General features: G+C 38.9%; 1 protein-coding gene, 3 long non-coding RNA genes and 1 pseudogene across 12 annotated transcripts in view; 2 read left to right on the forward strand and 3 right to left on the reverse strand.

Annotated features, from left to right (window-relative positions):
• The window catches only part of LOC120648985 (rab GTPase-activating protein 22-like), a 28708-nt gene extending 14137 nt beyond the window's left edge, over nucleotides 1–14571 (forward strand). For 2 of the 6 annotated variants that reach the window (XM_039925601.1, XM_039925602.1), the window contains exons 15-35: nucleotides 35–284; nucleotides 442–726; nucleotides 805–874; nucleotides 1459–1571; nucleotides 1678–1713; nucleotides 1809–1880; nucleotides 1980–2057; nucleotides 2137–2262; nucleotides 2334–2417; nucleotides 2501–2636; nucleotides 2926–3035; nucleotides 7260–7421; nucleotides 7598–7719; nucleotides 8416–8497; nucleotides 8579–8677; nucleotides 10892–10996; nucleotides 11080–11199; nucleotides 11282–11348; nucleotides 11455–11512; nucleotides 13983–14057; nucleotides 14149–14564. In XM_039925601.1, the coding sequence (XP_039781535.1) occupies nucleotides 35–284; nucleotides 442–726; nucleotides 805–874; nucleotides 1459–1571; nucleotides 1678–1713; nucleotides 1809–1880; nucleotides 1980–2057; nucleotides 2137–2262; nucleotides 2334–2417; nucleotides 2501–2636; nucleotides 2926–3035; nucleotides 7260–7421; nucleotides 7598–7719; nucleotides 8416–8497; nucleotides 8579–8677; nucleotides 10892–10996; nucleotides 11080–11199; nucleotides 11282–11348; nucleotides 11455–11512; nucleotides 13983–14057; nucleotides 14149–14284 (2386 nt within the window). In that variant the 3' untranslated portion in view covers nucleotides 14285–14564. Of the gene's footprint in view, nucleotides 1–34; nucleotides 285–441; nucleotides 727–804; nucleotides 875–1458; nucleotides 1572–1677; nucleotides 1714–1808; nucleotides 1881–1979; nucleotides 2058–2136; nucleotides 2263–2333; nucleotides 2418–2500; nucleotides 2637–2925; nucleotides 3036–7259; nucleotides 7422–7597; nucleotides 7720–8415; nucleotides 8498–8578; nucleotides 8678–10891; nucleotides 10997–11079; nucleotides 11200–11281; nucleotides 11349–11454; nucleotides 11513–13982; nucleotides 14058–14144 lie in introns of all 6 variants that reach the window. The other 4 variants (XM_039925603.1, XM_039925604.1, XM_039925606.1 and 1 more) reach the window with 4 other exon arrangements.
• On the reverse strand, nucleotides 916–4480 carry LOC120648992. Of its 2 annotated transcripts, XR_005665128.1 has the most exons (4): nucleotides 4367–4480; nucleotides 4013–4209; nucleotides 1877–1989; nucleotides 916–1257 (listed from the first exon to the last, which is right to left on the reverse strand). It is a non-coding gene; the product is annotated as an uncharacterized LOC120648992 (long non-coding RNA). The 2 variants fall into 2 exon arrangements; XR_005665127.1 differs by having other exon boundaries at nucleotides 981–1989.
• On the forward strand, nucleotides 4891–5321 carry LOC120648996. The gene is made up of 2 exons (XR_005665142.1): nucleotides 4891–4931; nucleotides 4966–5321. It is a non-coding gene; the product is annotated as an uncharacterized LOC120648996 (long non-coding RNA).
• A 15-nt stretch (nucleotides 14572–14586) lies between the features above and the next one.
• LOC120648923 lies at nucleotides 14587–15693 on the reverse strand (annotated as a pseudogene).
• Nucleotides 15694–16289: 596 nt separating this feature from the next.
• Nucleotides 16290–18853, reverse strand: LOC120648997. Of its 3 annotated transcripts, XR_005665145.1 has the most exons (3): nucleotides 18543–18853; nucleotides 18222–18396; nucleotides 16290–17977 (listed from the first exon to the last, which is right to left on the reverse strand). It is a non-coding gene; the product is annotated as an uncharacterized LOC120648997 (long non-coding RNA). The 3 variants fall into 3 exon arrangements; XR_005665144.1 differs by lacking the exon at nucleotides 18222–18396 and having other exon boundaries at nucleotides 18543–18849; XR_005665143.1 differs by lacking the exon at nucleotides 18543–18853 and having other exon boundaries at nucleotides 18222–18517.
• Between the last annotated feature and the right edge of the window lie 2938 nt (nucleotides 18854–21791).

The following is a 21791-nucleotide window of genomic DNA, read 5'->3' on the forward strand; positions in this document are numbered from 1 at the left end:
TCCTTTTGCCTGCTTGTCTTGGCTTGAATCACAGGATGCCAACAATGAGCATCGAAGAAGCTGGTTTGCGCGAGATGAAAATGATGGAGAAGTGGCAAGACAGGGCTACCAAGACTATGAAAGAAGCAAACTCCGCGTGGCACAATGATGGCACCAGCTCGGCCCAAGAGGACGAGGACGCCATCAATTTTGCGCTACTCCCTGATGAGGCTCTCTTGGCATCTCAGCTAGAAGGAGACCGGAGATCCTCTATTGAGAAGGCCTATAATGCGGCACTCCGCGAGGTTGCTTTTTGTCTCACATTTTTTGTTGTTGTTGTTTATCTTAATTTTTGTTATGAATACATTATGGGGACCGAGGTGTGGGTAAATATGCACAGAACCCCTTATGCAATGGGGAAACTACAAGAATAGCTTCTAACTTAAATTTTTTTGCTTAAAGGCTGAAAAAATACACACAGGAAGAAGAACAAAACCCACCGCACGTTGGCCGAAGAAAGTGATGGAAGTCTTTCAGATGATCTATATGGCAACATGTATGACAAAAGAAGTGCGCTTTAAAAGAGGCGAGGAGAATTGGGTTGATGATCCCATAGTTCACGATATGGCGCTTGAGCTCTTTGCGAGAACGCAAAGAGCATATAGCGGCCAACAATTGCACAACAAATGGAAAAATATGAAACTAGACAAGATACTCAAAGAAGAAGACCAAAAATTGGACATTGAGGTATAGTATTTTAATTATTATCTATTTATTTATTTGCATTGACTTTACTTATATTTTTTTGTTTTTATAAAAATACAGGGTCCGAACCTTCCTCCTCCTGCAAGTACTCCACCTCCACAGCACTTAGGATTCACAGCCACGGCAAATGGTGAGATTCCGTGCCTCGTATCTTTTTTTTAGGACTCGTAGAAGTTGACAGCTGTGTCTGTGTTTGCCATGTATGCTGCCACCGAGACTTTGATATTCTTGGCATATGAGTATAACCTTGGTAGCTCCTCATGTAAATTGTGGTTGTTCCATATGTCATGCCATAACATAACCATTTGCCGATCACCTACATTACATTTGGCTAGCATCTTGTTGCTGTCTCATGTGGCACCTACCCCTCTTTGTATTATGTGTGTCATACTAGATTAACCCATGGCACATCTTTCCTGTTATAGAATCTAGGTGCTTGAGTAGCAGAGCTTCATTTTGCAACCTAATTTTCTTGATTCCCAGTCCTCCTTTCTCCTTAGGAGGGTCTTTCCCCTTGCATCCATTGTCAGCACAGCTTTTAGGCATTTTGGCCATTGATGTGGCATGTGCACAGCAGTACACAACTACACATCTTTACCTAAGTATATAATTTATCGTGCAACTACAATAAACAAGTAGCCTTTGCAGGCATGCATAAACTTCTTGCTTCCATAGTATAAGGAAATACTTTTTGAATGATGATTATTTTTGCAGGCATGGAGATTGACACTAGCCAGCCACCAATTGTTTTCAAGAGTCAGCTGTACACACTTACGGGGGTTCCACCTGAATGTCAAAAGATCATTGGCAAGGGTGGAACATTGGAGGTGAGCTTATATAGTTGGTATATATATGCACTGAAGCTACTTTATAACACTATTATATTGTAATCTCTTATCTACTTTTATAACACTATTCTACTTTATAATACAGGACAATGGGAATTGGTCTGATTTGGGGGTGAAAGATGTGAGACTGATTTTCTATGCTATTTGCAAGTATATGAGATGCTATTTCTATGTTTTATTTTAAAATTATGACTTAATGCAAAATGTATTCTACAGGGTCAAAAGTTGATGATGATAGGCACGAATGCTGCAATCACCAAAGTACTACAAGAGGAAGTGGATACCTTGGTATGAATAAATTGCTTTGCTTGTTGTCCTTTTAGTCTTTCATATGCTTGCTCCCTCTTGTTGAGAAAACCAATGGAGAATTGAAACATTTGGTTGCAGGTGATTGCAGCTGCAAATAATCTATCCACAAGGGAGTTGAGCAAATCACTCCAGTTACCAGCAATAGAGTTTTTGCTGGTAAGTTATTGCAATTCAAACCATATCTTCTCTTTCTCTTCAAATATGAGAATAGGTGCTCATCCTTACGATTTTGCAGGAGGAGAATGGTCACAAGAGTGACCTTGAAATCTTAAGAAAAAAGATGGAGCATCTAGATATTGAAAACAAGAAGGATAAAGATGAACTTCAGCAAGAAATTGCAATTTTAAAGAAAAGGCAGATGGTTAGAATGATTTTATCCACTTAATGTGTGCTAGTTACTTAATTTTCTTCTTACCACTCCTTCCAATACAGGGCTACATAAATGAAGTTGATTTGCTAAAAAAGCAACTTTACACGGCGGAAGCCTTACGCAGCGATATGCATAACCAGCTAATGGTCTGTTTTAATACTCTTGCTATATTTTTTATTATTAAAAATACCACTTTTAGTTTAAAATTGCGATTTAATTTTGAATGCAGGAATTAAAGGGAAGCATACGGGTCTTCTGCCGTGTGCGACCCATTCTTGACAAGAGCAGTAGTGAAGATGGTGCAATCTATTGCTTGGAGAAGGGACAGTTTGTTGGCCGCCGTGTTTATCTGGAAACATCATCAGGTATTTGGGCATTTATTTGTGGCTTTTATCTATACAACACTATAACAAATGGTAGGGGGCGGCGGTGGGGGTGGGGATGGGGTGGCTGGGGATGACGGAGCCGTGACTTTTTTGAATTACGAATCGCAAACAGGGGAGGGGAGGTGACCCTGAGGATGTTGAAGGTGCCATGTCCCCTGGCTGCCAAATCCATGCTCATTATTATAGATACAAGAGTATAGTACAAATGGCACTTAACTACTTAGCTTCACAAGATATGATTGTTAAATTAATTATTATTTTTATGCAGGGGCTATAAAAGCTTTTACATGCGATCGAGTGTTCCCTCCTGGAGTTTCACAAAATGATATCTTTGTTGAAATATCAGGATTAGTGAAGAGTGCAATGGATGGCAAGAAGGTAACAATAAACTAATTGTCCTTAGCCCTGCGAATGCTCCCTTGTCTTGCGGCCATCAAACATTCATGTTAAATATTACATAGTGTTTTCCATTTTTGCCAAAGTTCTACACAATCAAAAATTGAACAAAAAGATAGTGTGCTAAAATTTGTTTGCCTACTGGCCATTAGAGGTGTACTGTCGCTCCAAAGTACTACTAGGGTAATGCGGCGCGCCCTTGCGCGCCGATTGTGCAAAAAACACACGTAAAAGAAAAGTTTAACAGAATGCTATCGTGATTAGATAGAAAATTGCTCAAAGGTTAATGCCACATTTTCCATCTTTTAATGTACATTGCAACATAATCAATTTCATATAATTTAATTGAGTACTATTTAAGAGATAGAATGTTATTCTATTACACAGACATGAAAGTATTTGGAATTCATGTACAAATCAGTAGCCAATGTAAACAGAAAAGTCACAATTTGTGTTGTCCCATTTGAAGGACGTGATACACTGATACATGCAACTTCATTAGAACAAGCAACAACCTAACATTTCAGTGTTCCTGATGCACTGTGCCTCCCCATGTGCAGCCACTCTGACTAAGGCAAACTTTATTAGAGGGAGCAACACCCTAAGATTTTACTCCAAATTTTCCCATGTACCCTAAGGCCTAACATCAGAATGATTGGTTAAAATCAGTCAAGAAGGCTATACATAAAATATGACAACAGAGAGAGAGAGAGAGAGAGAGAGAGAGAGAGAGAGAGAGAGAGAGAGAGAGAGATTAGCCATGCCTCTTATATTAGTATAATAGGGAGAGAGAGAGAGAGAGAGATTAGCCATGCCTCATATTAGTATAATAGGAAATGAAGAGGACAAAGAGAGAGAGAGGGAGGGAGTAGCCATGCGTCTTATATTAGTATAATAGGAAATGAAGAGGACAAAGTAATATGTGATACAGCATAGGCTACAAACAGCATGTAACTAACCTCTTTGCCAAATTGAGCTTCATTAATAACCTTCCCTTGAGGCCGCACTGCATACAGAGTTGAAGAACGTGATGAATAGATGGGTAATATACAGTTAGAATATCTGCCCTTGAATTGGCGCAAACGAATAGTAGGTATAGATGCACCAAAATGAGAATACTCATTTTTCACAGTATACATCCTTTGCTGCTCCCACCCTAAAAAATTGGCAGATTTGTGGTGAGGTCCCTGTCGATGGCATAAGCATTAATGCTTAGCGAGTAAAATACTTTTAATCTTTATGTGCGGGTATAAATGATAAGGCAGCTCATAAATTAGGAGAAAATCTAATTACAATATGAGCAAGATATTAACCTAAGCACATAGCTGAGAAGAACACTTAAATTGCTAGCCAGAGACAAATGATTAAATTGTTGGTGGAGAAGTAAGAATCTGCAAACATTATATTCCATCAGTTTAATTTGGGAACATGGTTGTCCAACTTGTATTACGAAGTTACTTTATAGTGTTCTTTCAAGAAATGATAAAAATGACCATATGAGACAAACACAGACCAATAACTTGCACAAAATTTTATACCTACAATCCAGGATAGTTTCTAACAAACCATCAGTGCTCTTTTACTACACAGCTTGCATCAGACAGTAGATCAAAGTCGTCTTGTTTTTCTTTAAAACGAACCAATGGAAAGGCCTACCTTGATAAAATATTTTGGTCTTATTTCATATATTCAAAATCACAGGCAGCATCTGTGCTGGAGCGAGTGGAGCCATTGCTAGATATATACATCACTGTAATCCATCATATTACTTTCTCAAAATGGAACACAAAATGAAGGGTAAAAAGGTTTCATGCATGAAACTGCCCAAAAGAAAAATGTTACTATACACAACATTTGCCAAAAAGATGATCACTGAAGGTGAAAATTTTTAAACTGCATGGTTTACAACCAGATGAAGCAGCATATACAAAAAATATGCATGTGTGATTCAGAAACTTATATCACACAAAGATAAGTGATCCAATCTTGATTATATGCTAATTCTTCTGATTCTAACAAAATATGTCCAGTGACAAAAATGTGCACAGGTGGAGTGGAGATCCATGGAGGAAATGAGCATTGCACACACACACACAAAAAAAGACATTCTAAATTTAAATACACTACTGCTAATTTCTTAGGTATTGACATATATTCTGATGAAGAACACAATTTCAAAGCTGTTGAAAAAACAATTCGATATCAAAAGTCTACATAGTATGCTTTGATGAGCATACATTTCTGTTATACATTTGAGAGACACAAAAAGGAAAGGTAGGAAACTGAAACCCCCATGGGATACTTAAAACACCATAAAAGGAATTGGTTGCCGGTAAGGAAAAGCAATGCTCAGATTGAGACAGCATTGATGCTTTTGCAGACATGAGTAGAGTTTGATCTAAAAAAAATAGGAGAATCGAAATTAAATATGGAAAGAGCACTTACACTATCATCTTTGTGGGTGCAAACAGGTCAACACAGAAGTTCAGACCTAAATTGCTTCCATGGAATAAAGTGATGCCATGAACATATATAAATAAAGAAAAAGATGCTATGTATCCTCCTATTGTGACAAGCAGAAGTGAGCAACTGCAGTGACACTGTTGGACGATGATGTTGCTCACTTCTCAGCTCAAGGTATCACCATGGTCCCAAAATTAGGAAACAGAATGGCCATTAGTTAATTATTAGTACGAAATGTTAAATAACATTTTAGGTGTCAGGCTATTTCATAAAGTTATCAAATTAAATTTGGATTAGCAACTATCAGTATCAAATTAATTGTCTCAGTTGCATATTTATATAGCAAAATAGAGAAAAAATATCCATACAATTGGAAATACAGATTCTATATAGATTATCTTGGACAAGGTCAAATCTCAAGGCCAAACTTACCCGGGCACAAGGTATCTACAACATGATGACTGCCTTGAAACCACAATACAGTTTCAGAACGGAGCCATCACTTAAAGTAAGTTTTGCACAATTGAATAAATCACAAGCGCACCGAACAAATAGTAATAGAGATGATTTAGGTACTGGTGTACTTACCTAGATTTTTAGAATCACGAGGACCTGTTGTTCGTGCTCATCAACTGTAGTGGACTGTCATGTTTCTCAGTTTCTCACTAAGGTCATATTCCATCTTTTATCCCTATACACACGTTTTGGTAAATCAACTATTTTAATTACATAAGGAAGCCTAAGCAATAAACCATGCAAGCTTCAAGTATGGAAGATACAGTTATGCACAATTAAATACCTCTGCTTCCATTGATAAACTCATCATTTACTGCACTGAGATATCAAGGTTTTGATTGCTTACTATTTGCTGTGAATCAACTGACTTGTTATCTTACAATCTGTAATTGCTTAACATACATTTGTTACAGCAGAGTTAATACTAATTCTATTTGAGGTACAATGTGTGGTAGTGGCATTCATCAAAAACATTGAAATCAGCTCATTTGTGATATTGCCTCCCACTACTTATGTAGAAAATAATTTACCTATACCAAATAGAATCTAAGCAGGTCTGCTTGTGATTTTCACTAATCTAAATACAGCGACCCTATAATGTGCAGAAATTTGAAGGGAGTCATACGAACTTATTTCAAAAATAAGCATATGATCAACTAAGCATGGAAGAAGAGACCATACCTTTTTTTTCATATCCTCCAACTATTGATTCAAAACCAGCCTCAACATAAATTGAAATCCAATGGCAGCACCTCACCTAGAATAAGCACAACATGAAACAATTTGAAGTATAGATTAACGAGATAACAAGCATAATAAAAATTTTGCTATTTTGGTATGGTTGTGTTGGGTCGGCTAGAAGCTTAGGGGGGAAAATGACTATACTAACCCACTCCTTCCGAGATATTGTAGTGCCACGTGTAATGACTTTTGCTATTTTGGTATGGCTGTCTGTTTATTTCCTAAGGTCGTTTCCTGCATGCTTTTATATTCTTTATTTCCTAAGGTCATTTCGAGCGTGCTTTGATATTCTTTATTTCCTAAGGTCGTTTCCAGCTTTGATATTCTTTATATCCTAAGGTCATTTCCAACATGTTTTGATATTCTTTATTTCCTAAGGTCATTTCTAGCATGCTTTGATATTCTTTATCTGTGCTAATTGATATTCAACTTCAAGGCATAACTGGTTGAAAGTTTCATTAAGAGTGTGTTCTCTCTATTTTATAGGTTTGCATATTTGCTTATGGGCAGACAGGCTCTGGTAAAACATTTACCATGTTAGGTGATGATGGAGATGATGTAAAGGGGGTGATCCCACGCGCTGTGGAGGAAATTTTTGAGACCATTCATATTCGAGAATCTTTGGGCCTAGCTCACCATACAGTAAAGGTTAGCAAACTTTTTTAGGGTGGAGGCTTCCTTCTCCCGACCCAAGTTTCAACTATCAACCTAACAGCCAAACAGCATCACAACTAAAGTTCAAAAGATCCATCACCACTTGTCCTTGTTAACATTTTTCCCAATTATCCTCTCAGATTTTTATTTATTTGTTGTATCCAATACAGATTGATATGAGTGAAATTTATAACGAAGAAGTGCGCAATCTGAGCTCAATGGCTTCAAATGATAACGTCGTTAAAACAAAAACCCAGGCGCTTGGAGCTTTAAAGGAAGCATTGAGCAAGAGGTGAGTGTTTACAAAGGGAACAATTGTGTAGTTAACATTCATGTTAATTATTATGTAGTGTTTTCTCCATTTTTGCACAATATATAATTGAACATACGAGCATGTGCTAAAATTTGGGTGCCTAGCCACTAAAGATTCCTAGAATTGGAGGTGTTCAATCAGGATTGAGTGGTTGCATAGCAATTCGTAGTCCCAAATATAATTACGACCGCATTGCGCCCTAAGCTCAACTTCATCTTGGTTTTCCATGTAAGGCTTCAAATCTGCACATCAAAGGTAGAACTAGTCCCATAATATGTGAGACAAATGGAACTTATAGGCATTATCATTTGTCTTCTATGGTGTTTTAAAGGAACCATCAGCTTTACCCATGTACGCCTATGCTACTCCCTAAAAACATAGGCAATATGTGTAGCGTCATCACTTTTTTTTGTGACATTGTATGAAGTGTATCATTTTAGTTAGCAGTCCTAGAACAAAATTCAAATATCCTTGCAAAGAATAGTTGGAACGATAAAGGTATAAACCATGGGGTTTAGAATGTGACTTAGTTTCTTTGACAAGTAGTACAATGTGCAACATATTATTTGTCTTGTTTACACCAAAATGTTCCTTTGGATGGATGTTACCTTTTTTTATACACTTTCATTCTTCTAAAATAAATGTGTATTTTCCTCACATTTATTATCTAATCAGGGCTGTTGCTAAGACTTCGCGCAATGAAAGATCATCTCGAAGCCATTTTATTTTCAGGTTATCCATATATTCTTATAACGAGGTTAGTGATAACTTCAAAATCAAAATAGTTTGTTAAATTTATAATTAATAAAAAGTATAAATGTCTTTTTTAATGTGACAGAAAATGGAAATGTGCGAAGGAGCTCTTAACATCATTGATTTAGCCGGTAGTGAAGCGGCGGACAGTGATGCTACTAAAGAAGTACAAGCCGAGGCCAAGGTTAGTGTTAGTGTTCAAGTATTTATAGCATTAAGATCAATGTTTTTAAGACGATAAAGCGAGGCGTGGTGACCGACTACCGCCTTATGCTTAAGCGAGTAAGGCGTAAGGCGAGGCGACGCCTTATGGCCATCCAACTCTAGTACAGACTAGAGAATTGGAAGCATGTCATACCTTGGTGTTGTCTCCTCTCCAGCCTGTAGTCCCAAGTGTCCATCCAACAACACACTGCAATGGAGAGCCAATTCATGTTAGTACTTAGGTATTTCATAGGGAATATGGCACCAGCAAAAATAGAATTTAGTTGAGGGACAGGTAAAGAATAACAAGTACATAAGCACACTGCCACAAATAATAAATCCATTACACAAGCAGTTTAACAGATAGTCCACTAAATAAGATAAACTGGAGTGCTCAGTGAGCACATTCCATACAAAATTGAACCTCTGGCATTGCTGGCCTCTCATCACCATCAACTATCCTCAACAAAACAATAAGGGGCTGTGAAGCTCTCAGGCAGTCCTCAACTGAGTTCCAAAATTCTGTTGAAAGGATGGTGTCATGCACTTTCTTTCCTGCTTCTGTTTTTGCCAATCTGGACTTAGTCCAGTCATCACTTACAAATAGGAATTTCAGAGCATCCCTATGAGTGTGCAAGCTGCGCAAAGTGAGGAAAGCAGTAGCAAAACGAGTTACTCCTGGTCTAACAAGATCTCTACCTCCTGTCTTCTCCCTCATTGCATCAAGAAGCCTCCCGTGCCGATAAATAAAGGTAGTAACTTGTCTTGCACGTGCAATAGGCTTGCTGAACACCTTCATTTTGCCAATGTCCTCTAGTATAAAGTCCAAGCAATGTGCAGCACATGGTGTCCAAAACAGCGTTGGAATTCTTTCCATAAGAAGCTTGCAAGCTGCCTTATAGTTAGCACCATTGTCAGTGACTAGTTGAACAACCTTGTCTCTTCCAATGAGATCAATTCTTTGCTGTAGTAAATCTGCCAACATTGGTGCATCATGTACTTGACTTGATGCATCAACGGACTCCAAGAAGAAAGTTCCCTCTGGACTATTGACTAGGAAATTAATGAGGTGACGGCCTCGCCTATATGTCCACCCATCTGACATGAGTGTACAGCCATATTGCTTCCAAGCAGCCTCATGCTTCTCCTTCAGTTTGTTGGTCTGTTCCACAGCCTTTGCAAGCAATGGCACCCTCACCTCATGGTAGCTAGGAGGTTTATATCCAGGTCCATACTGTCAAATGGCCTCACACATAATCTCAAAGCTCCTTGCATTGATAGCATTCAATGGTATTCCACTCTCATAGAAGAAATTGGCCACATGCATATTGACTTCATCTCTTTCTTCCTTGGTCCTGATCCTTCCCTCCACACTGGTTTGTGCAGGTCCATTCTTAGAATGCCTTTCCTCAACCACTTCTTCAGGTTTTTTCCCGAAGCATGGTAATCACTGATTTCTGCTCTTTTGGTCTAGGTGGTAAAGATGCAAATTTCAGAGCAGATTGCTTCCTTTTGGATGCTGTCCCTGAACTTGGATGTTGCATAGTTGTACCAGATGACTTGAGTGGAACTTGGATGCTGTCCCTGAACCTGGTTCTCACTTGGTACCACTTCCACCACTTGAACACCATCATCGTCATCATCTAGGTTTAGCACTCTCCTTCTTCCCTTAACTAGTGCTGCTTCCATTGCAGCAGCAATTTCTGTTGTTGTCTTAGGACATTTGATAGCATCTCCATATCCACCTACAAGATGCTCCTTCAATCTCTTGATTCTAGCCTTTACTTGCGTTCCACAAAGGACACACTCAACCAAATCTCTGTTGCCAATTTCTGGCCAGAAGCCATACTGCCATCCAGGATCATTAGACTTGGCCTTCCTTTTCGGATCTGTCCTTGGATCATATTCAGCAGTACCTGAGCCTACACTCTGTGGACTTGCACTATGTGGACTTGCTTATTTGACCCTTCTTTTGAATCCCTAGTTGCTCATTTGGCCTTGTTTTGTTAAATGAAAAAATAATAAAAAATAGGGTCAAATGAGCAAAGTTGAAAAAGCAAGGTCAAAATGGTAGTTAGCCTTCAAAATAGGGTCAAATAAGCAATTATCTCCTTTTTTGTTGAAAATAAACATATTAATATTTGTTGTCTCGTATATTATTGCTAACATATCTTTTTTTTTCCTCTTGTTTTAGGCTATAAATAAAAGTTTGCTTTATTTAGGGACAACTATTGGTCAAATTGAAAGAGGAGCTGAATTTATTAATTTCAGAAACTCCCAACTTACAAGAGAACTACAGGTGAAAATAGTTAAGTTAATTCTTATTTAAATTTATATAGTTTATAGTGCTCATACAAGATTTATATTTAACTTTCTTTGTAGAGTTCTCTTGGAAAGAATTGTAAGGTGTTGATGTTTGTTAATGTGGCTTCGGAGAAAACATATGCTAAAGAAACAGCTGCAACATTTGAGTTCGCGGCTCAAATTAAGTCCTCGATTAAGGTTTTTGCATTTCAGTCCATTATGAACTTAAATGGTGATAACAAAAGTCTATTACTAATTAAATTTTATTATTCCTTTTTAGATGGAGACATTGGATTCTAAGAAAACCCAGCTATTAAAAGAAAAAGAATTTGAATTCAAATCTCCAGGTATGTTGGTGACATTTTAACATTTGTGTTTTAGTTTTATTACATTTTCTTTTTAAAATTGAGTTTCCTATCCTCTAATTTAACAATTTGGATATTGTCGAATTAGGGATGTCAAGTGTAAGGCCACAAAAAGGTGCATTTGGGCTAAACCCTCCATTCTCTATGTAAGTATGCAATCATTATAAAATTACTATTCTGTCCCTAGATTTTAAAGCCTAGATATTGCTTGTGTTTTTAAGGCGTCGTCTAGGCGTCCATGTGCTTATAGAATCACTATGTTTCTAGATTTTAAAACCTAGGTTAGAGCAGGTAAAAATGCAAACTCAATTTTTTTGGTTTCCTCTTGAGCAGCTCTATCCTCTGTTTAGGTTGCTGACCACTTTTATTGCTGACCACTTTTGCTGTACAGTTGTTCCTGTAAAAATCAAATCAAAGAATCTAAACTCTAAATAATTAATATTTAATTTTCTGAGCCTGGTAAAAATGTAAACTAAGTTGAGTTTGTTTCCACTTGATCTGCTCTGTAATATGGTATAGGTCGTTGTTCGTGTTTCTGCATGTATAAAGCTAAATAAATATTTCTTTGAAAATCATGTTTAATTGCTAAACATTATTATGAGCATGAATAAATCCTGAACCTGTGCATGCATGTTACTTCACTATACATTACCATGAATTTCCATCTGGTCATATCGGCTTCCTGTAATTTCCTAGAGTTTAGTTTTACAGAAACATTCTTTTAATTGTTCAAATAAATCTGCTCGGGGTAAAATTGTGAAACTTGGTCATACCTATCACTAGTAAATCACCCAATTCCAAAAACCAAAACCATGTAAATGGGTTACAGAGAATTAAATTGTTCCTCGAATAATTAATATTGTACTGATGCACAAAATTCAAAGAATGTAAACTAATATAAATTCCATAACTGCCAATATATGCATCCTAAATTCATGAAAATTGACTAGCATGTCTATCATTGCATTTTGTATTTTGCAACAGCTCATGAAGTGTCACATTTTATTTCATGGAGTTATTGCATTATATTATTCTGTAATATTTCAATTTTAGTAAATTAATTCTACATGTTGTCGTGCTCAATTTTGGATATGTTGTTCTTCATGCTAGTTCTAGTGTCTCCAGAACCATATTAATGTAAGTTAAATTGTTAATCTTATAAATGAACCAATTAAACATAATTGATTAAGTTAGTTAATCTTTAACCTTACCCTCCGAAATACTAGTTTATGTTTCCAATAGCATGCATGTTTTAATATGTCTCTTTGCTCTGAAATCCGTGACGTGCAGTATCTTATGCATGGAAATGATAACCCTAATTTGACTATCAAGTTTCTTCATGATTTGATTTATCCTCTTGAAGCTTGTTTAAATCGACTCAATGTAATAACATGCATGCAAATGGCTAGAACGTGATCGAACACATGAAATCCTAGTTTTGAAATGCTTACTTAGGTTTAATACCTTTGCATGTCTCGTTTAATTCATGCATGCATAAGGTTTTGTACCTTTAACAAGTTCATTCTTGCTTAGAGCTACTTAAATGTTAGTAAAATGATCATGCTTAGAAAATTAGTAATTCTTGCTCTTTAAGATTCTATGTCATGCATGCTCACCATGTTTCTCCTATTAATCAACTACATAAAGTTGTAGACCTCCATGAACTTAAGTCATGCATAGACTTTGTTATTATCTTGTATCTTATACCAGCAAATTTACTTATATAAAATGATGCATGTTTGTTTGTGATGCCTCTGATATGCATTGAACTCAATTAGTAATTTTCTAGCATGTCCACTTTTGCATAAAATTAAGATACAGAATTATACTTGTTTCTCACTTGTTTAATCATAATGAATCAAAGAGTGATGCTAAAATAGTGATTCCTGTTCTAGAAATTTTGATAGGACATTCATGTTGCAATAAAATTATTAACCTGGTATGACGATTTTACATGTTAATCGTGCTTGTTTTTGTAAATTCTATGATAAAATGATGAAACCTGTGCTAAAAATAAAAATATTCTGTTTATGTGCAAAATTTCATGATTTTATCACATTCCTAAGTACATGTTTCATGTTAATTGCATTCATGCAACCTGGTATGACGATTTGACATGTTAATCGTGCTTGTTTTTGTAAATTCTATGATAAAATGATGAAACCTGTGCTAAAAATCAAATGTTCTGTTCATGTGCAAAGTTTCATGATTTTATCACATTCCTATGTACATGTTTCATGTTAATTGCATTCATGCTTAAGCAACTTGCAAAAATCATAACTAAATAATTATAAAGAATTATAAAGAATCTCAAGGTGAATCAAGTTGTAAAAATCATGTTTTAGGCGTCCCCTAGGGGTCCACATGCTGGGAGAATCACTTGTGTATTTAAGGCGTCCCCTTGCCGGGATGGCTTGCTGAAATTGTATTATATTGAGAGGTGAAGGTATTAAATAGGGTAGGGAACACGCAAGCCAAAAAGGACCACCAAATTTATTGCTGAATGAAATATAATTTATTGCCGAAATTGTATCACAAAGTTTATTGCTGAATGAAATATAATTTTTGCTAAATTTTAGCGAGTATATAATTATTTTAATTTCATGATTGTTGCAGAAACATTAGGAGGACCACCAAGCAACAACCTTCATGTACAAAGAAGTTTGATGTTGCGCCTACATGTAAAAAAAGGTTTGATATTGCTCTATAATTACAATTGTGCTTGGAAAAATAAAATAGTCAATTCCGCAGCAGTTTCATTGAGTTTAACTTTTGTAGGAAGGTGTATAATAACGATTGAGAAACAACCTTTCGGGCACACTTTGGACCAACATTTAAATGCCCCCGTTGCAAATGGAAGAGAGGTAGAAATCGGGTCTTTTGGACCTCTGCAATCAATGTATCTTGCATTTGTGTAGATAGGTGTTGTCACATTTCTTGCATTTGTGTTGCACACTTGGACCTCTGCAATCAATGTATCTTTCATCATGTTGCTGTCCTCTCTGTACATCGGCTCTGTTGCATAGCGTGCTTGTTTGTTGGAGGCAAAGTGTTTTGCAAACTGTTGTCGTAAGAAGAAAAGACAGAACTTGCCATGATAGGCATTTTTTGTTCGGTTTCATTTCCATTTCATTGTGTTCCCGAGTCTTGTATCAAATCTCAATTCATCAAATGCTGCTCTGCTGTGTGTGCATCATTTTCTTTATTTCTTTCGGAACAGTTTTTTTTGGATATGTGAATTGCAGCTTCAGTTACCCTGCGAAAAATGATTTGCTATCTGATGAACATGAACCGTTGTACATACGCATTCGGTTTTCAGACAAGAATCGGAATCAACCACCATAACAAGTGGTGAAGAATGTCAATGTCATCGAGCTGCTGCTGGTCATTCGTAATCGTACCCTCCCCCCTATGTATAATTGCTTCAGAACGCATCCTTGCAGAGCTTTCGACTGAGGCTGTTGAAGTTTGCCCTTGAGTACTGCCGTGACCTGTTCCTCTAGTCGCTGCCTGCCTTCATCATGAGCTTGAACTCCTGGTAGCTGATTCGGCCATCCTGGTCGGTGTTGACGTCGCGGATGATGTACTGGATGACCTGCTGGTCGCTGGGGCGGAGCGCCTCCCTGAGCTCCTCCAGCTTGATGAAGCTGCTGCCGTCCTTGTCAAAGTACTTGAACGCGGCTGCCAGGTACTCGTTGTCGGTCATCTTCTTGAGGTGCAGCGACACGGTCACGAACAAGTCGCAGTCCTACGTCCTGTTGCCGTCATTGTCGGCCTGCATTTTTGCAGTGGAAGATGTCGAGATCACGAGAAGAAACGATTGATTGAATTCATTCACTCACGGCCTCGAGCAGCATCTTGATCTCTGACTCCAGCACCGGCTGTCCGTTGATGTGTAGGCCCTCCTTGACCTCCTCTAGCGACAGGTTGCTGTTGTGGTCCTTGTCCATCAGGTGGTACATCTGCACGTACTTGTCGAGCTCCTCCACCGGCAGGTTCCGCGCCACCACCTTGGGAATCGAAACGACCGAACTGTCGTCAGTCAGCTAGCTCTCGGCGTCATTAATGACTTTGGATGAAAATAAGCTATGGCGGACTGACTTAATTACCCCGAGGGCTTTCTTCTTGAACTTGTTCATGGCAGAGAACTGCTGCAGCCTGGCCCGCACGGCGTCGCCCAGCGACACGTTCGGCGCCGTGTCCGCGTTCTTCAACCACGGGTGCTCTGTTGATAATTGCAGGCCAGGGCTAATATCTACTCTGGGTATGGAATAGTTATTCCATACCCGAGCCAACCCAGCCACACCGTTCCCAACCCGCGCTCCATCCGTCGGCGCCCGCAGCAGCGCGCCAGCGCCCTCCCGTGTCCGATTTTTTTGCGCGTGGGACGCCCACAATGGTGGACGAAGCGGCTAGCGCCTGGTTTTCTTTTTCCACGCCTGCACGTGTCCGTCTCATCGTTGCTTCTTGTTCGTAAATGTTGGAAGATGCGTTTTTATGGAGACGTGACAGAGGTTGTCTCTAAGTGGGGAACTCAATACCAGTTTTACATTATTTTTCTAAATGAAAAAGCTAATGGTGTGGGTCGTTTTCTCACACGTGTCCCCATCAATATGTTAGTGTTACTCCATGTTATTTTCCATAATCTCTCTGACAACAAGCAATGGTTAAATATGTTAACCGTTGCCTATCTAGATAGAAATTTTGGTTCACATCTGGTTGCTCGACCCAAGGAGCTAGCATTAATGCTTCAACATCATGGATTTTATGTAAAATTCAGGTGATCAATTCCTATGGTGTTCTTAATAAGTTAAAAAATACATACTAAATTGTTAACTATAGCACTATAGTACTGTACTACATACAGTCATACTATAATCAGAAAAAAATCAATTCACTTGAATCACAAAATCCATGGAATGATTTTGCAACTTGAGTAAAATTCTCAGCATTAGAGACTTTTATTTGCAAATGTCGTTATCTCATTGTAGATACATATCTTAAATCTAGAATCAAGCCAATGATTGCCATACAAATGAAGGATTACATCACAGGCATGCAAATGGATGTCTACCACACTTCTGTCGAGATCTTTCAGCCTTCAACATCATCTGATAGCTTGTTTGGAAGTCATCCATAATGCAAAAAAAAAGTCAAGCTTTTTGGTTCTGACCAATCTGCTGTAATGCGATCTTGGAGGCTTGGAGCTGCAGGCAGATGTCAATAGTTCATGACAACACATAATTGCTCGCTACCAATTCATCTCAGAGCCTGCAGAGACAACTCATTGTTTGCCATCTGCGTAGCCTCCAGGTTATCAAGCATCAGAGGCAGGATCGATCCTATCATCCCTGCAGAGACAACATCTCACAATCTGACGACATTACAGGTTCAAGCATCCACATTTTTATGCAACAACATAGCTATTATTAGTACTAGTTGATTAGTTGAGAACAACCATAGTAAAATGGGCATGGCAACAAAAGAATTATGAATCAAATATTCTTCCCACCTTCAGGCATGCATATCTAATGAAAACAACTATAGTCACTAACAAATAGTTATACATGGTGATATCATATAATGAGAACAGTGAAATGCTTCTATTTGGAGTAAATTTAATCACAAACTACCAAGAACATATCTCTTTTGTTATAAATTCTAGATAACAACTTCCATTATATTGGTTTAAAAAATGGTGTAGCAAAAATTTCTGACAATGAGCTATTCTGCCAAATAAAGCAAATTCAGAAACTGTCAAAGGTTTACCCAAAAATGTAAAAACATTTAATCAACACAGTACATGGTAAAAAATTATACTCATGCAGAAAGGTACACATTTCATGCCTATCAATCACCATCATCTGACATCTGGTGGGATGTCTACCACAAGGCAAACAAAACTGAAGCTAGTTTGTTCTGACCAGTCTGCTCTAGTGTGATCATGGAACTGCAGGAAGATGGAAATAGTTCAGAACAGTCCATATTTATTTTATAGCTAATGATTCACCAGAATGGTCACGCACTGCATACTACAGGAGGCTCAATCCTGTGGATGCAAAATCTAATAAGCCTTCATCAGTTTATCAGGCTTCTTAACTGATTGGATCAGAAATTAGTACCTTCTTAAGTTGCAGAATGGCAGAGCTAGACTGCAGACTATTGAAACTAGGGAGCGCAAAGAAGGCTCATGTACCACTGATGGAGTCTTGCAGCATAGCAGGTAACACAGAATTTGCTAGGCAGTTCTGGCACCCCAATTCCCATAACTCTTGCTTCAATGCTTCTGCAAGCTAAGGATGTTAGATCTAATGCAGGAGCAAAAGTTACAATTGGAAAAAAGGATTATTATATTGCACCAAAACTACCGACAAGGTCAATAGCATTAGAAGAATTTCTTTTTTTTTTTGAAAAGTAGAAGAATTTCTTTAGTAATATAGCTCCAGCATCAGCGAAAGCGAAGAACTTCCACCTTGCTGCTGTAATCTCAATCAAAATAAATCAACACATGAATGGAAGCTGACATGAGCGTCACACTGACATCATGAGAGCTCACGCCGGCTGCTGGAAGCTGACATGAACTTGGCGCAACAGCTCCTTGTGTCCTCACACTACACAACAAGGGTAATTACTGAGAACAGACGATCAGAGTATTGAACCAAACAACAATCAAACTCTAGATTGTGAAAAATATATGAAACCTGGATATGGCTCACATAGCAAATGATCTGTTCAAATAGTATAGTTATTAATGCACTCAAATCTGAAAGACATGTGGATATGCCTAATATAATGAATCGGTTATCATGACACATATTCAATAAAAAAATTGTTAAATAGTATAAGGTCATTCACCTTAAATTACTTCCAGCTAACAACATTGTTACTGTCAGAGTCTAATCCACCTTATCTTTCAAAGATCAAACAAGAGGCCACATCAGAAGGATTTGATACACTCCACAGAAATAATGCAGGCCAAATTCTTGTGGGGATTGCCTATATTAACAACTTGTGGGGACAAAAACGCAAACTGTTGAAGTGCAAAGAGTAAAAGGGAAGGCGTGAATCACGAACTCGAGACCCAATCTATCAAACAAAACTCATAGATCAGAACAGCGAAGGCATGCGTGAATCAGGCTGGGGAAGATTGAGGCGGTCGGAGGGGAGAGAACTCACGTCGTGTCCGGCGCCGGCGGAACGTTGGCGAGCCACGACGGGGGCACGAGGATGGTATCAGGAAAGTGTCAGGAAGTATTTCCAAGCATGGTAAAAGGGCTCTTTTTCCCAGATCTTGAGAACAGAAAAAGCACGTAAAGTTTTGTGTGTGGATTTCATCCCCCATGTAACATTTGCTTTATTGTTTTTTTTTCTTAATTCAGATATTGAACAATGTTAACGGGCATTTGGATGCGAAAAGAACCTGTGCTGTTGCACTGAAGCTTCATAGGAAGTACCTCAAAAAGGTGATTGGATGTGGATAAGTTTTCTTGTTCTTTAAGCCTCAGATGTGTGCTGCTAGTTGACTGCTAATCTTATGCAACATTTGTTCTTTTTGACAGATGCAGGGAAAGAAAACCTAAGACCGATACCGATACAGCATATGTGACTTACCACACGGGGTACATGTCGATGCGGTCCCTGAGTCGGCGCAGGAAGCGCTCGCTGTCGTCCTGGAAGAGGCGCTCCAAGAGGGCGCGGCCCCCGTCGCCGCCGGCCAGCTTCTGGATGTCGACGACCTCGACGCCGCCCTGGCCTTGTTGCTGCTGGTCGAGCGCCCTCCGGAGGATGCCCTGACGCATTCGTTCGTAGGTGGGCAGCTTCTCCAGCGCCGCCCAGCGCAGGTTCTCCTCGTCGTCGCGGTGTTCCTGCTCCGACTGCGCCCGCCCGAAGGGGTCCTCCGTCTCCATCTGCCGGAACGACTGCGAGATGGAGGAGCCCCAGCTCAGGCTCCGACGGCTCGACGACGCCAGCGCTGCCACAGCATGCTGCTTCGACTCCGCCATAGCTTATACTTGAGCCGGCCGGTGGCCTGGACTTCAGCTGCTGCTTACCAAGCTAGCAGCAGCCATGTGCTTTGTGCTTGCTGCATATATATATATATATATATATATGCGCACATAACAGCTTGTGGTTGGAATCGTATTATGTCAGCATGTGCGTATGCGTGCACGGCGACCCATTTTTTTCACCCTAGAAAATTTAAACTAGGCTAGCTAGATTCGCAAATAAATCAATTATATTGCTTTAATTTGCTGACCAAATTAGCTAGAGAGAGATCCGGTCCATGCACCAAACTGAATTATTCCTCTTGCTTGCTTGCTTGGGTTGCATTATTGCTAGCTCAGTACTAGAAAAAACTGAATTATATATTTTTTTTAAAAAAATTCAGAGTGGCGCGTTCATCAGCTACTGCAACCGCCGGCCATACTAGCTAGCTAGCTAAACGGTCCTACGTTCAAGTACCGGCCAGGCGGTATATGTATCTGATGTGGCAACCGGTATTAGCCGCGTCTTATGCGCACTAGTTAATTTTCTAGGAGTGGCTTGGTTGCACATTTATAAGGTGCACAAGCATATCAAATTTATTCAAACTTTGCTATCTTTAATCAATAATTTAACTATTATTTTTATTTTTTATAATATAAACTCTTTATGATTGAATTCATAATTAAATATATTTTACCATGATTATAACCATAAGTGGTATAATATATATTATAAATAAATGATCAAATTGTTACTTGAAAGATGGTGATATGTTATACTATATCTTATAAAAATGGAAGAAGGTGAGTATATATAATGCAAAGTTTGAACGTTCTCTCTAGGTGTACAGTAGATCGACCACATCTGGATCAAACTGCTGCATGCGAATCATCAGCTTGGACTTAGCTAGCTGCGACCGGCCCGAGTGGAACGAAGTCCAAGAGACCGAGCCCTCGGCCGTCGCATACATTTGTATATGTAGGTCTTGAATTGACCGTGGAATGGAACAAAACAAGTAACAAAAAAACACCATCGAGATTTGTATATATATATATATATATATATATATATATATATATATGATCTTATTAATTATATATATATAAGATATATACATTTTGCTTGTTGGGTGGTCTCTTGCATCTGAATTATATATATTTTGTCCATATATATACGTGTACACCCTTGCATTGCGTCATGAATATATAACGATATATATACGTGGTCGTCGGCCTGCATGCGTACCTACTCCTAACTACTCGATGACGATGATTCTCGCGATCATCCGGCCGGCCGGCCATATGCACTGCATGAGAAAATTCAACCACCACAACATGCGGTGTACGTATTATCAATTATTACCAGCTAGCTAGCTAAGCTAGCTGCTATCTACTAGCTAGTAGCCTCTAACAGATATATAATAGGGATGTTACGTTGCGGGATGTTGCTGATTTCTCCGCACGATGTTGCGGGATCTAAGAGAGATTTTCGATGAATTATGACAAACGATGCAAAAGATTTTTGACCAGCTAAGAGTGCTCTTAATCAATCTAGTAAAGTCTAAACTATTTGTAAAATGATCCAAGTTTAATACACACACACACACACACACTTTGATTCTTTTCAGAAGAAACGAACTCTACTATTGACATTTGTACAAGGGTTATTAGAAAGAAAGAAGAAATGGGACCAAATTTACTTTCCCCCAACAGATGCAAATACCATCATCACTCGTAGTGGACCACTCAATTGTCTAGGATGCATCAATTGCAAGGTCTGGGAATGGTGGTTTTCTAATGCATCAGTTCAATTGCAAGGAGTGGGAAGGTGAACAGACTCGGTAGTGGAGAGAGAGCGCATCGCATGATTAATTAAATATGAGTGATGTGGTGACACAATGTACGGCCAGAATCTAGATATCTACCGAAGATCTATCAGTTGAAACAAAAGTGATGATGTGGCTTCATGTGGTTCACTACTACAATAATCTATACCGAGGCGGGCAAAAAGCATTAACCGATGTGGTTTTACAACCGCCTCGGAGCCAATGTCACAGTTAATCGTGGCATTTACCAAGGCGGACGCTTTATTGCAACCGCCTCGGTTAATCAATTTCTAGAATAAAAAAAATCTTATTTCATTCCGAACACTCAGGACTTAGTGCTTGGATACTCCAGACAGCCGTTCGGACATCCAAACAACAATTCGGATTCTTCAGCTATAAGTCCGGATATAGTGCTCGAACATTCCGGACAGTGAAAGGGACACTCCGGATTTCCAAGCTCGCTCCCGCGCCACTACTCCCGCACTACCACTCCGAGCCCCTGCTCGCTAGATCCGCCGCAGTTAGGAGAGGATGGGAGCTAGGAGCTCTGCCACGAGGGGAGGGGAGGAGAGCCGCCGCCGCCATTCGAGTGGGGAAGGAGAGCATCTCTCGAC

The sequence above is a fragment of the Panicum virgatum genome, chromosome 9K, assembly GCF_016808335.1.
Source record: "Panicum virgatum strain AP13 chromosome 9K, P.virgatum_v5, whole genome shotgun sequence".
Taxonomy (NCBI): domain Eukaryota; kingdom Viridiplantae; phylum Streptophyta; class Magnoliopsida; order Poales; family Poaceae; genus Panicum; species Panicum virgatum.